The sequence below is a fragment of the Rhinopithecus roxellana genome, chromosome 8 (assembly GCF_007565055.1).
Source record: "Rhinopithecus roxellana isolate Shanxi Qingling chromosome 8, ASM756505v1, whole genome shotgun sequence".
Classification (NCBI taxonomy): domain Eukaryota; kingdom Metazoa; phylum Chordata; class Mammalia; order Primates; family Cercopithecidae; genus Rhinopithecus; species Rhinopithecus roxellana.
The window spans coordinates 122054103-122067955 of NC_044556.1; the positions used below are offsets into that span (position 1 = coordinate 122054103).

General features: G+C 36.9%; 1 protein-coding gene across 6 annotated transcripts in view; it reads left to right on the top strand.

Annotated features, from left to right (window-relative positions):
- Positions 1-13853, top strand: part of DNM3 (dynamin 3) — a 572648-nt gene that overhangs the window by 245594 nt on the left and 313201 nt on the right. For 3 of the 6 annotated variants that reach the window (XM_030935982.1, XM_030935986.1, XM_030935985.1), the window contains 2 exons: positions 1020-1071; positions 1892-1921. In XM_030935982.1, coding sequence (XP_030791842.1) covers positions 1020-1071; positions 1892-1921 — 82 coding nt within the window. The remainder of the gene's footprint in view (positions 1-1019; positions 1072-1891; positions 1922-13853) is intronic. The other 3 variants (XM_030935983.1, XM_030935987.1, XM_030935984.1) reach the window with 1 other exon arrangement.

Genomic DNA, 13853 nt, shown 5'->3' on the forward strand with positions numbered 1-13853 from the left:
AGAATAGACTTCAGGGAGACAAGTGTGGCAGCAGAGACCAGACAATAAATGATTACAGCAATCCAGATGAAGGATGGCAGTGTCTTGGACCAAGGAGGGATGAATGGAAGTGATGAAAAGATGGCTAAATGTTAAATGTAAGAAAGTAGTTGACAGCATTTTCTGATGGTCGTATATGGGTTGTGAGAGAAAGAGGAGACAAAGATTTTGGCCTAAGCTCTTGGACGTATGGTATAGAATTGCCACTAGTTAAGAGGAGGAAGGAAGACTGCGGGTGAAGCAGATTTTAGGGGGGATTTCAGGAGTTCAGTTTTGAAATATTAAGAATGATATGCCCATTAAATACCCAAGTGAAGATGTTAAGTTGTTAAAAACATGAATAAGTCCAGAGTTGGAACTCATACATGTTTGGATCTGCATGGCAGATTCAAACCAGAGATGCATTAAAGGAGTTGTCAGAATATCTTGGAATTCAAAGCAGTGAGACTGGATAATATCACAGAGTTTGTGATGTGGAGCCATACTACTTGGGTACTACCACTTATTAGCTGAGTGACTTTGGGAAAGTCACTTAGCTTCTCTCCTCATCTATAAAACAAGAAGAATAATCATAACTACTTCATGGGGTTGCTGTGAGAATAAAAATGATTAATATCTATAAGGCACTTAGAACATGGTATATACTCAATAAGCATTAACTTAATTTCCATTACAACTCTTCTGTCTACCTGTGGGACATTGCAAATATGTCAACTCATGTTATTAATGCTGCAATGCAGCTTTTCTTTCAATGGTGTTATTATATTTTTGGTTTATGTGCTACTAGGAGTTATGTGCTATTAGGAGTCCCATTGAGTTGGTTTTGCTTCCAGAATTAAACTGAGCTGGAATTTTGGTATTAGGTCTGCCTCCATTGATTTTTTTTTTTTTTAAAGCCTGTATATATTTTAGTATTTGTTACTTGTTCAGGAAAAAATTGTATGTGTCTCTTCAGTGCTGCTTTCCTTTGCTTTTCTCAGTGCTCAGCAGAGGAGCAGTCAGGTTCACAAGAAAACCACAATTGGAAATCAGGTAGGAATTGCATAAGAGCATCAGTCTATGCATGTCCCAAAGAATTTGAACTAAATCGCTTGATTGACTTTTTTTAATGCAAATTAATCACGTGCAAATTTTGCTTGAAATGCAGCTTTTCATTTTGATTTGTTTTTGCTTTAAAAAATTTTTGGAGCAAATTGCATTTCTTTTTGGCTACTTTATGCAGTTAACCATATTGATTTATTTTAAATAACTTTTCTGCTACTTGCTCTGCATTTCAAATTTGACTCCTCGTGTCCTATTTTGCTTGCTTACATTACCCCTAAGTTTAATTTAACATTGAGTTTGTGAGTCAGTTGAAGGTTAAAATATGGTGAGTAGTTGCATGAGCTTTCTGGGATTGCTAACTAGTTCACACATTTGCACAGCTTGGTATCAGTGAAGGGACAGCTCATGAAGAAGGCAGTTGTTGGATTTAATCTCTGCCGCACTAAATTCTTGTTGGTTAATGAAGATGTTAATTCCTAAGAAGATCTGATCTTTTGAGTTTTTGTGTTTTGGGCTGACCAGCTGTCTCTGACTAATAGCGCTCTGCAGAGATTGTATTAACTCGACAGTTTGCTGTGTCTTTTATGTTTTATGTGATAATGAGTATTTGCATTGTTATTTCTTTTCAAGTCAAAACAATGATGGTGTTATAGTTTTTAAAAAACGTTCAGAGGTACAATTATTGAACAAATTGAAACCTCTGCTCTAGATTTTTTTCCCATTGTTTTGAAAGGAGAAGAGGTAATAACAGACTTTATTTTAAAAACTTTTTTTCTGAACTAAAGCATATAATTCTTTGCTATTTCAGGGAACCAATCTTCCGCCTTCAAGGCAAATTGTACGAGCTAAGTTCTGTAAGCTTTACTGTTGCTTTTTCATTTAGCTTCCCAAGGGCACAGTTTGTCTTTAACTGATTAACTCAACTAGCGCTTGCTACTAATTTTTTTAAAAACTGAGGTTGTCTTGTCCGTAACACCCTATCATTGAAATAAAAATCCTCTTAAGAGGGTTCATCCCTTCACTGCTAATAACTTGCTGTGATTGAAAGGTATGAACTAGTAAACTCTAAAATGCTAGAATAATAAACCCTTAACACTGTGGGTGCTTTGATATTTCTCTAATTTTAATGGGCCTTAAAATAATTAAAATCATTAATGATCTTCATCTCTGTCCTTTTATGCTATGTTGTTATGAGGTGTAAGCCTTTCTCTTCCCCTTGTATGATAATATTTCCAATAAATGTAGATGATGCTTCTAAAAGGTGGGTAAATATTGAATATCTGATTTTGCTGTGTTTGTTGATAAGCCTACCCAATTCCAATTACTTGCATTTATTTTAAAAAAACAGAAAAACAAAGTTATGTTGATGGACATTTTATATGGCTATAGAGTTAAATCTTTGAAAACCAGATACTGTGTCTTCTTTTATGGAAGTGTAAAGACATTGTCATAGGTATTTAGAAAAAAAATTAAACTCCAATTTCTACCATGAATAAAGCAGGCTTATTCTTCCAACTCTGCACAATTTGAGAGTGAGATTAGAGCACGAGTCAATTATTCACCCCATGATATTCTGGGAAGACACAGGTTTCGGACCTAGACATTCCTGGGTTCAAATTCTATTCTGTCACTTAGGAGCCATGTGGCCTAGGATAAATTGTGCCTGAGTTTGCTCAGCCGTGTGATGGGAGGAATAGAAAATATCTCTCGGGATGATGGTGGGATTCAGAAATTATATACATAATGAGGTTTGCAGCCCGGTACCAGATATGTGCCCTGTAAAGAATAGAAACTTTACTCCCGGAGGTTAGGTGCTGTTTCTTCAAACTCTTGGGAGAAAAAGTTTAAGTACAAGAAAATTATAAAATTTATAAAATGAGAACAATAAAACACTTGGGAAAATTAGAAGCTATGGAAATTGTTCTGATGCCTGCAGTGCCCAGATTGTGGTTGGATATGTTATAAAGGATTTACCTATAAAAGTTTCCTCATAGTCAGAAGTATCGCTTAGCTCATAGAAGTATGTACATATAGGAAAAGCAATAGTATAATGGCATATATGCATACTTTAAATCAGAGGAAACTTGGAACAGCTTTCAGTTATATTACTTCCAAATACTCAAATCATTCTAATTGTGTTTCTGGGACTTAACTTTTGCTGGCTACTTCAAAGCCCACACATTATGGAAGTATTATATCTCAAGATAATAGAATTGGGTCAGTGTTATCATGGAATATAGATTCCTTATCCAAAACCTCTGGGACAAAGCATGCCTTGAAGGTCAGAATTTTTTGGAGTTTATTAACTATATCATATATTACCCTACATTTTGTGGAGTTAGAGACAGCACCCTATAATGAAACATATTCTATTTCTGCAGTGAAACAAAGGAATAGTCACACCAAGTAAACTTTTAAATAAGAGATAAATCCTCTCACATCAGATCAGCTTTTGCTGCCAAATTTGCTAAGAAAAAAAATGTAATTTGCAAGCAAGGGATTATGAACTAGAATATATTATTTTCCAGAATCAAATCCAATAATATATACATGATACGATATATTTTAAAGGATCCTTAGTAGTTCTTCCTACTTAACAGAAATAAACCATAATGACTTGAAATTTTTTCTTTATGAATCTCAGCGTATGATATTGATTGGGGTTTATATGAAAACAGTTTTGCCTATTAAGAGGCTCAACTCCAGGGAATTTTGGGGCCCAGCCTTCCGACGGATGCTGGCTTTTATGGTTGGTGGGGCTGAAACACTCTGCAGCGTCCTAGGAAGTGATTCATCCGTGCTGCTGTCCTCTTAGGGCTCCTGGTTGTAGGAGATTGTTGTGCAGCATCTGTTCTGAAATATTTTAGAAGGATTCGAAAAAGACAACACTCTCCTTTAAAGTTTAAATTCGATTTGTTTATGTCTGCCTAGAAATTTTAATAGTTTCACGAGTCGATGTCAGCAAATATACAAAAAAATGTGAGCACATAATTTACCAAAAGCTGGACTGCTCAAAATTTTAAATTTAACCTTCATTCATCCTTCCACTCATGTATTCAAAACCTATCTGTGCCAAAATCTGTGGTGGGTGTTTAGAGAAGCATGATGATGCATCAATCGCAGGCCTCACCCTCAGGAAGCCCACAGCCCAGCGGGGATGATGGTAAGTAAGCAAACTGAAGTCCACTTCCTTTTCCAAGGCTAGTTACTTCTGACCCTTCAGGTCTTACTGAAACATCACTTCTTCAAGAGACCAGCCTTGGTCACCAGATTTAAAGTCACCCTCCCTTCCCCATGTCTTTCACTATCGAAACAATCTTATTTATTTATCTATTCTTTTTTGTCTTCCTTCATTAGGACGCAAGCCCCATTAAAGCTATTTTTATGTTGCTTAAAGCAGTATAGAATTATAGTAAGGTTTTAAGCACAATCATATTAACATTTGTAGAGAAAGTCTTCGAAGGCGAGACAAGACTGGAAAAAGGAGATTAGTTAGAAGGCTGATGTGGATGAAAAATTGTGGTGATCTGGGCTTGGGTGTTTGTACTGAATTTGAGGAAAAGCTGATGAATTCAAGAGTTATTAAGTAGGAAGAATCCAAAAAATCTGTGATGAATGGGATGTTGGAGAGAAGGCTGGAGATTGTCTTCAGTGCCATCAAGATTTATGATTTTGGTACAAGTAAGATGATGCTGCTCTTCACGGAGAAAAGAGCATAGCAAAAAAGTCGGATTGGTATCCAAAGTCAGGAAAGGCAGCTTTCTGAGTATGAGTCACCGTGGGAGTTTGAAGTAAAAACGTCCTGTGGGAAGTTGGATAAAAGTGTTTAAGTCCAGAAGAGACAGAGAACTCTTTCTTCCAAAGGTATTGGAGAGTCATGGAAGGATTTCCAATAGGGAAGGGAACTCAACTGATTTTTATATTAGAAAGGTCTGTAATGGAATAGATCGAAGGAGACAAATTAGAGATATGGGAATTGGTGAGGATGCTTTTATTCAGGTGAGGAAAACATTGGTTGCCGGTAGTATTTAGCAGAAGGAACAGATTCAAAATATATTCAGAGGGTAGAATTCGAAGGATTATAAAGAGTTCTCAGGGGGTTAAGTCATCCTTCTAGGCTTATGGCTAAGGGCATGTACTGACAAAGGGAGTACAGGAGAAGGAGGAGCAGATGTCAGGGGAGAAGAGAGCAGAAGCTGCTGATTTAGGGCCGGGCGCGGTGGCTCATGCTTGTAATCCCAGCACTTTGGGAGGCCGAGGCAGGTGGATCACGAGGTCAAGAGATTGAGACCATCCTGATCAACATGGTGAAACCCCATCTCTACTAAAAATACAAAAATTAGCCAGGCATGGTGGCGAGTGCCTGTAATCCAAGGTTCTCTGGAGGCTGAGGCAGGAGAATCACTTGAACCTGGGAGGCAGAGGTTGCAGTGAGCTGAGATCACACTGCTGCACTCCAGCCTGGGTGACAGAGCAAGACTCTGTCTTAAAATAAAATAAAATAAAATAAAATAAAATAAAATAAAATAAAATAAAATAAAGAAGGTGCTGATTTCAGTTTTGAAGATGTTTGTGCTTATTGGAGATATCATTGGGATTTGAGGTTTAGGACTCATGTACACTAGAGACATAACTTTCACTGTTGTCCATAAATACATGGTAGCTGAAGCCATAGGAGTACATGAGACCTCCTCCAAAGGATGAGAACATAGAAAGGAATATAAGACTTAAAGCATGATGGAGAAAGAACTGGAACTGAATGGGGAACCGAAAAGGCATTTAAGAAGTGATGAGAGAGGTAGGAAAACTTGGAGAGTGGTAGAACAAAAGCTAAAGGGAGAGAATATTTCAAGGAGGGAATAATCAATACTTAGATGTTTCTAAGAGCTCAAGGAACTTGAAGGAAGTTGTCAGATAGTTGGACTGTGGAAGGTCCTGTGCAGGTTAGGGACTATCTGAGGGTCCAGTGACAGCATGAATTCTCTTGGCCTTGTAAATTGTTCTTCTGCTCTACAGTTGGAAGATGGCATAAAGCTGAGGACACAGACAAATGAATTGATATTCTGATCTGGGGTTTTTCTAGGGAGGCAGCATGGAATGTCAAGAGAGAAGATGAGTTAGAGTTTTTAAGAGAAATAGGTTGAGGTAAAGGACTGTGTAATCTCACATGAGTAGCTTTAGTTGATATATTAATCAGGATAGATTAGGTAACAAACAACCTCAGGATTTCAGTAGATTAGCATAATACAAATTTAATTCACCCTGCTATAATAATTCAGTGAAGGTCATCAAGAGGCAGGGAGATACCTGGCTTCACATGGTCAGTAACAGACTGGGTTTTGGAATTATAGAGATTCCAAAATCTCCCTTCTCCACCTTCTCCTGCATAGAACCTGCAAATTTCATTTTTCCAGCAGGTGGGAAAGAGACAGAAGCCTGGTCAAGGGAGATTTTTAAGAACGTCCATAAGTGGCACACATCATTTCCATTTCGTTGAACAGAACTTAGTGGTTTGGGCTCACCTAGCTGCAAGGAAAATAGAAAAATATACTCTGAGCTTGTGCCCAGGAAAAAAAAAAAAGATAAAAAAGGATGATGCTCACTGAAAATTGAAAGGAAATGGGCAAGCCAGGGAATTGGAGGTTTTACTAAAATCAGAAAAAGTTTGTGCTAGGATTAAGGAAAAGAAATGATGAAGTGGGAGGTTAAGGTCAGGGAGTGGCATGTTGTACTTGAAAGTTTAAGAGTAAAGAGAATGCCTCCTGAAAGTCAGAGATGTTATTGGAGTAAGAGATAACGGACAGTGGAGGAGGGGCACAACAAGTGATAACTAAAGATATCTGTGGAGTGTTGTCTTCAGAAGGTGTGAGTAGCTGAATACAAATGGGGATGAAATTTCGTTGGTTGGAATATGTTAGGGGCCAGGAGGACTGATGTGGCATTTACATGACTAATAATTCATTCCTTTGCCCTCAAGAGTCTAGCAGGAAGGCATTGCTGACATGCTCCTTGGCCCGAGAATGTATCCAGCTGCAATTGTATAACTGGAAATATTTTTTCTTTAAGCAGGGAGTAGAACAGGTGCTTGCATGAGTCTAGATATCAGGGTACCTCTTAGTCTCAAGCTTATTATCAGTTTTGTTTGTCATCCATGTGCCTACTATTGTTCTAACTTTAGACTGGAATATGAAATTTGACTTTCTCAAACCTACAAGGTCTCCAGGTAACTGGATTATCAACCTTTGTATTGCAGGCTGCAAACAGAAGACATTTCCTTCCAAACAGGGTTTTCTTCTCTCCTTACTTTCTGAAAACTAGTTTCAGTAGACACTTGTCTCTTTTTCATAGGATCTCTCACAGGTCTCAGAAAATTATAAATGGACCTCACTATCCTGAAATTTTCCTGCCATGTCCCCTAGTTCTTCACCCTCTGTATGTACATGGTTTGAGTCCAATGTTAAAAAGGTGAGATTTTAATTAGTTCTTTAACAAATAGATAACAAGGATTGCCAACATCCTAGCCTAAGAGAGATCCTTCCAGCCCTCTCGCCTTTCTCTACTCAGCTAATTCCACCTTTTAGGGTCTGTCACTCTTAACCCCAACTCTTACCTGACTTCCTGGTACCGATATCTCTATCAGTTAGGATTTTTTCAGATGTAAATTTCAGAAAATTCAAATGACCCTGGAAAAAAGGGAATTTGTTAGTTTACATGAATGGACACTTCGGGGATAGAATCAGCATTATTTAATCCACAGCTCAAATAGTGTCACTATGAACTAGTTTTTTTCTTTCCATATTTTTGTTCTGCTCTTTTGCTGTGGTTCTGTTCTTGCCCCAAAGGATTGCAAGATAACTGTCATCAGTCTCCAGGGAATTTTCTTCCTAGTTTGAATCCAGCAGAAATAAGAGTCTTTCTCCCAGGATTTTCAGAAAACCTTTTAAGGTTCAGTCTGATTGGACTGATGTGGATCATGTGCTCATTTCTGAACTATTCACTGTGGCCAGAGAATGAGGTATACTGGTTGACTTAGGTCACATCATATGGCACAGGGGAGGCTCCTCACCAGAACACATGGGCTGCCTGTCCTGTGAAAGAGCTATTGTTGGAAGAAGAAAGGATAGATGCTGGAGGAGGTGCATCACAGGTGAAGGCAGGTACTTGCTGAGCATTATTTGTCTTCAGAACAGCCTAATTTGGATAATAGGATTTTTGTGTATGTTGTCTTTTTAAAGGAATATAAGATGGTTAACACCTCATCATTAAAACCCTGTGGTTCATTTATTAATGAAATTTAATTATTTTTCCAATTCATGTCTTTCACCTTCTCTCCCTTTCCTTTCAAAAATAATTCTACTGATTATACTAGGTTGAGAAGCAACATAGTGCAATGGTCTTCAGAGCTGACACAGTGGAGTCACTGTGTCACCATGAGCAAATTAATTAAACCTTACTGTGCCTCAGGTTTCTAATCCTTAATAAGCTGATAATAATAGTAACTGTTTCATAAGGTTTTTGTATTACATGAGATAATACTAGTTAGGTACTTAGGTATGGTTTTGGGTGTTCTACACACATCAGCTCATTAATTCCTCTCAATGACTCTATGAGGTAGGTACCCCCTATTATCTCAGTTTTACAGATAGGAAAACTGAGGCATGGAGAGGCCAAGTAATGTGCCCAGTCACGCAGATCATAAATGATAGCACCAGGATTCAAATCTTAATCACCGTGTTTAACCACAATTCTAATGGTTTCTAAGTTTCATCAAGAATCTCATTTTATAGTCCAATTATTTATAATCTCATCATTTACATTAATTTGCTTTTTTTATTACTTAATTTTTTTTTTTTTTTTGAGACAGTTTTGCTCTGTTGCCCAGGCTGGAGTGCAATGGCATGACCTCGGCTCACTGCAGTCTCCACCTCGCAGGTTCAAGCAATTCTCCTGCCTCAGCCTCCTGAGCAGCTGGAATTACAGATGTGTGCCATCATGCCTGGCTGATTTTTGTATGTTTAGTAGAGATGGAGTTTCACCATATTGGCCAGGCTGGTCTCAAACTCTTGACCCCAGGTGATCTACCCGCCTCGGCCTCTCAAAGTGCTGGGATTACAGGTGTGAGTGAGCCACTGTACCCGGCCACTTAAAATTTTTCTTATAATAAAGCCATTAGATCTGAAAAGAATGAACTTGGGTTTATATAAATTAATCTGATGAACCAAAAAACTATAATGGCTATTTGAATTTGTTGCCATTTTATTTTTTAATTCTATAAAAATATCTCCAAAGGGGCCAGTCAATAGCTTATAGAATATAATAATCATTATTTTATTATAATAAAATAGAGATTAGAGTTTATGAAAACCACACTTTGTCAAATATACAGCCTGTTAATTTGTTCTGCATCTTTGAGATCTAGAGTTTTATTTGGAATAGTATTTAATGTATGCCACTTACATTTTTTCCCCAGAAAATAAGCAGATGTACTTTCCATATTTTTACAGCCAAGTTGCATCTTAATGGAGGGCTCAGAGCATAGAAACCAGTGAAGAGATTATCTTATCTACTCAAAATTACTTTGAAAAACCCCTTCAATAGGCAGAATCTAGGTTCTCTGCTATGTTTTAACTTTGGGACAGTGGAGCGTGGTCTTGTTTCACCAGAGGAAGAACAACTGGTGAAACAAAGGCATCTCTCCTCCTGCCTCCCTTCAGCTGCCCCATAGCTCCTCTCTCTCCCTCCCTGCTTCCCTCTTTTCCTCCCTCTGTCTCTTTTATCCTCTTTGATGCTCTCTTTTTCACAAGTGTGGTATGTTTGATTCCAAGTAAGCAAATGCCTGTATTATTCCAATTTCTTGGAATTTTGATAACATTTAAAAATGTTAATGTTCCTCACCGAAGATATTATTTTATTAACCACTGTATAGCTTATTTAGCACAAAGTATCCACAGAGCTCACACAGTATCCATTTGTTACTTGTATCCAAAGTACATAATTTTGAATCTATAATTTTCAAGTTAAACAGTAAATATATGAACACATTTTTACTGTGAAAAAGTTAAATAATGCAGATAAAATAAATATACTCTTGACCCCCACCCATAGCTACCTCCACTACCTCACCTCCATAGCTACCACCACTGTTATCATTTTGGAGTATATATACACATATATACACACACAAGCACATGTGTACATACCCACCCACACACAAAGACACTGTGATTTAAAAAAATAAAAATAGACAAATATTGTACATGTTTTGTGCTAAAATTGTAAACTCCACCAGGGCAAGGAGTTTTTTCTCTTTTGTTGATTAATGTATCCCTAACAACGTCTAAAAGCTGGTGTATGGTAGCTGCTGAGTAAATATTTGAAGTTGAACTCACTTTATTCACTTAATGATATGTCTTAGGGATCTTTCCATGTAAATTCGCAGACATAAAATGACAAAACTTCTTTGTGACATAATATTATAGTGTTCTACAGTATGGATGTGCCATACTTAATTCACATTTCCCTAAGGATAAGTATTTGTGCTGTTTCCAGTTTTCCCAAAACAGCTGAACCAGTTCATAGACCCAACAACTATATATGTAAGTACCTCAATCCCTAGTACTGGTTAATTATATTTTATATAATTTTTGATAATCTAACAGAAAAAATAATATATTGTTGTTGTGATTTACATTTTACTTATTGAAAGTTACAGAGGCCAGGCGCGGTGGCTCACGCCTGTAATCCCAGCACTTTGGGAGGCCAAGAAGGGTGGATCACAAGGTCAGGCGATTGAGACCATCCTGGCCAACATGGTGAAACCCCATCTCTACTAAAAATACAAAAATTAGCTGGGCGTGGTGGGGCACATGCCTGTAATCCCAGCTACTCAGAAGACTGAGGCAGGAGAATCGCTTGAACCAGGGAGTCGGAAGTTGCAGTGAGCCGAGATCGTGCCACTGCACTCCAGTCTGGGTGACAGAGCAAGACTCCGTCTCAAAAAAAAAAAAAAAAAAAAAGAAAGTTACAGACCAGCCTTATACCTATTTAACAGACTTTGGTATCCCTTCTCCTATGAAATGTCTGATGTGTCTTTTGCCCGTTTTAGGGAACCATTGTAATATTTTCTTATTGATTTTTAGAATTTTTAAAATAGTCTGGATATTAATTTTGTTTGTATTATATATAGGACAAATATTTTCTGCTTATCTATCTCTTAATTTTCAGTTTATTTACTGTATATTATAAAACAAAAAGTTATAATTTTGGTTTAGACAATTTTAAACGTTTTATGGCATTTATTTTTTATCTTGCTTATATTTTCTTCCAATATTTTTGTGGAGTTTTATACTTAGCTATTTAAATTTTTTTTGTTTGTTTGATGATCATATACTTCTGTCTTCTTAAACCACAGTCACTTATGTCTATAACTTACCAATGAGGAGAAATATTTTTCATGCTTATTGACCACTAGTATCTTCTGTTTAGAATGAGCCATTCATGCTGGTGTTTATATTCTCTTGAATATTTTTAAACTTTTACTGATTTATAACAGAATTTTGATATAATAATTATACTGACCTTTTATCATATCTATTAACAATTTTTAAACATTTTTCTTATGTAGAATTTAATTTTATTTATAAGGTTCTTGAGGTAAGGTTTTAAGAAATGGTTTATAGTAATATTTATTGTTCTTTGTTCTCTCATTTCTTCTACTGTGTTTACATTTAGAAAGGTGGTACCTACCTCAAGAGCAGTTAAGTATTCATCCTTATGTTTGTAGCATTTTAATGCATCCATTATTGACATTTGTCCCTGTTACCCATCTGAGATTTGTCATGGCACAGGGTATGAGGTGAGGCACTAACTTAGGGAGCAGAGTATAGAGGCTAAGAGCATAGAATCTGCAATGCCTGGTTCTGCCACTTGCCAGCCATATTAAGGCAAGTTCCTTAATACCTGTTTGTCTGTTTCCTCATTTGCAAAAGGAGTATGATTATTGCATCTACCTCTTAGAGTTGTTATGAAGATTAAACACATTAGTTTATGTAAAGCACTATGTATCTCGTAACAACTCATTTACTACCGGGTATTATTATTATTATTATTATTATTTTATTGATTTTTTTTGAGATGGAGTCTCACTCTGTCGCCCGGGCTGGAGTGCAGTGGCACGATCTCCACTCACTGCAAGCTCGGGTTCACACCGTTATCCTACCTCAGCCTCCCGTGTGGCTGGGACTACAAGGTGCCCGCCACCGCGCCCAGCTAATTTTTTTTTTTTTTTTGTATTTTTAGTAGAGACGGGATTTCACCGTGTTAGTTAGGAGGTCTCGATCTCCTGACCTCGTGATCCGCCTGTCTCGGCCTCCCAAAGTGCTGGGATTACAGGCGTGAGCCACCGCGCCTGGCCGCTATTATTATTTTTATTCCAAAGGGGCTAATGTACAAATATAATCCTATGAACAGTCCATACTATCACCATTGATTTGCAATACTTCCGTGATTGTATACTGTCAACAATAATAGCATAATAATCATAGCAGTTCACATTCCTTAAAATTTACTCTATGACTAGATATTGCCTTAAATGTGTTCCTTACATCCACTCTTGCAGTTCTATAGCAACCCTGTGAAATAGGGTCCAGTAGTTTTCCTGTTTTATGAATGATGGGACTGAAGCTTAGAAAAGTCAGTTTACCCTAGGTCACACGATGGATAAGTGGCAGAATTCTGGCTTCAGTCCTGGTGAAGGATGAACTCTTCACCTAGAGTCCGTATCTAGGTTATTTGTCTTGTCCCTCCATCTGTTGATTTTTGTACAGTGACACACTTTTTAATTATTGCAGCTGTTTGTTTTAATAACTGCTAGGTTTTTCCTTTTATTATTCTTTTTTCAAAAATGAGTTTTGCTTTTGTAGATTACTTATTCTTTCAGTTTAAGATTAAAATCTTGTCATATCCCAACTAGAGTTCTATTTGAATGTTGATTGGGTGTGTGTAAAGCTTATAAATTAATATGGGATGAAGTCTCATTTTTTCACTTCCTGTTTTCCCATCCAATAAAATAGTTATTTGTTCTGTTTATTATAATTTTGTTTTCCCCCTTAATTTAGGTAAATTTATATTTCTTGTTAAAATATAAAATAACTGAAAATACTCATGTTGTAATTTTAAATAGGATTTTTCAATTATATCTTATAATCATTTATTGCTACATGAAAACCATTGATTTTTGAGCACTTATTTTGTATCACTGGAGTTTACTGGATTCTCTAGTAGTTTAAAAAATTCAATTATAATTTTTATTTTACATTTGTAGTTGCATCTTTTATTTCTGTTTTCATATATTATTCCTTACAGAACAATATAAAATAGTACTGGATTTTCTAAACTGCTTTTTACTTTAGTGGGAATGTTTTTAGTCTTTTACCATCAGTTTTAATGTTGGATTTTTGTTTTAAATATATTTAGTATGATAAATAAATAAATTTGGGCCTGTAATCCTACGACTTTGGGAGGCCAAGGCAGGCAGACCACTTGAGGTAAGGAGTTTGAGACCAGCCTGACCAACATGGCAAAACCCCGTCTCTACTAAAAATACAAAAATTGGCCAGATGTGGTGGCAGGCACCTGTAATCCCAGCTACTAAGGAGGCTGAGGCAGGAGAATTGCTTGAACCCAGAAGGAGGAGGTTGTTGTGAGCCAACATTGTGCCAGTGTACTCCAGCCTGGGAGGCAGAGCAAGACAAAGAAAGAGAGAAAGGAAG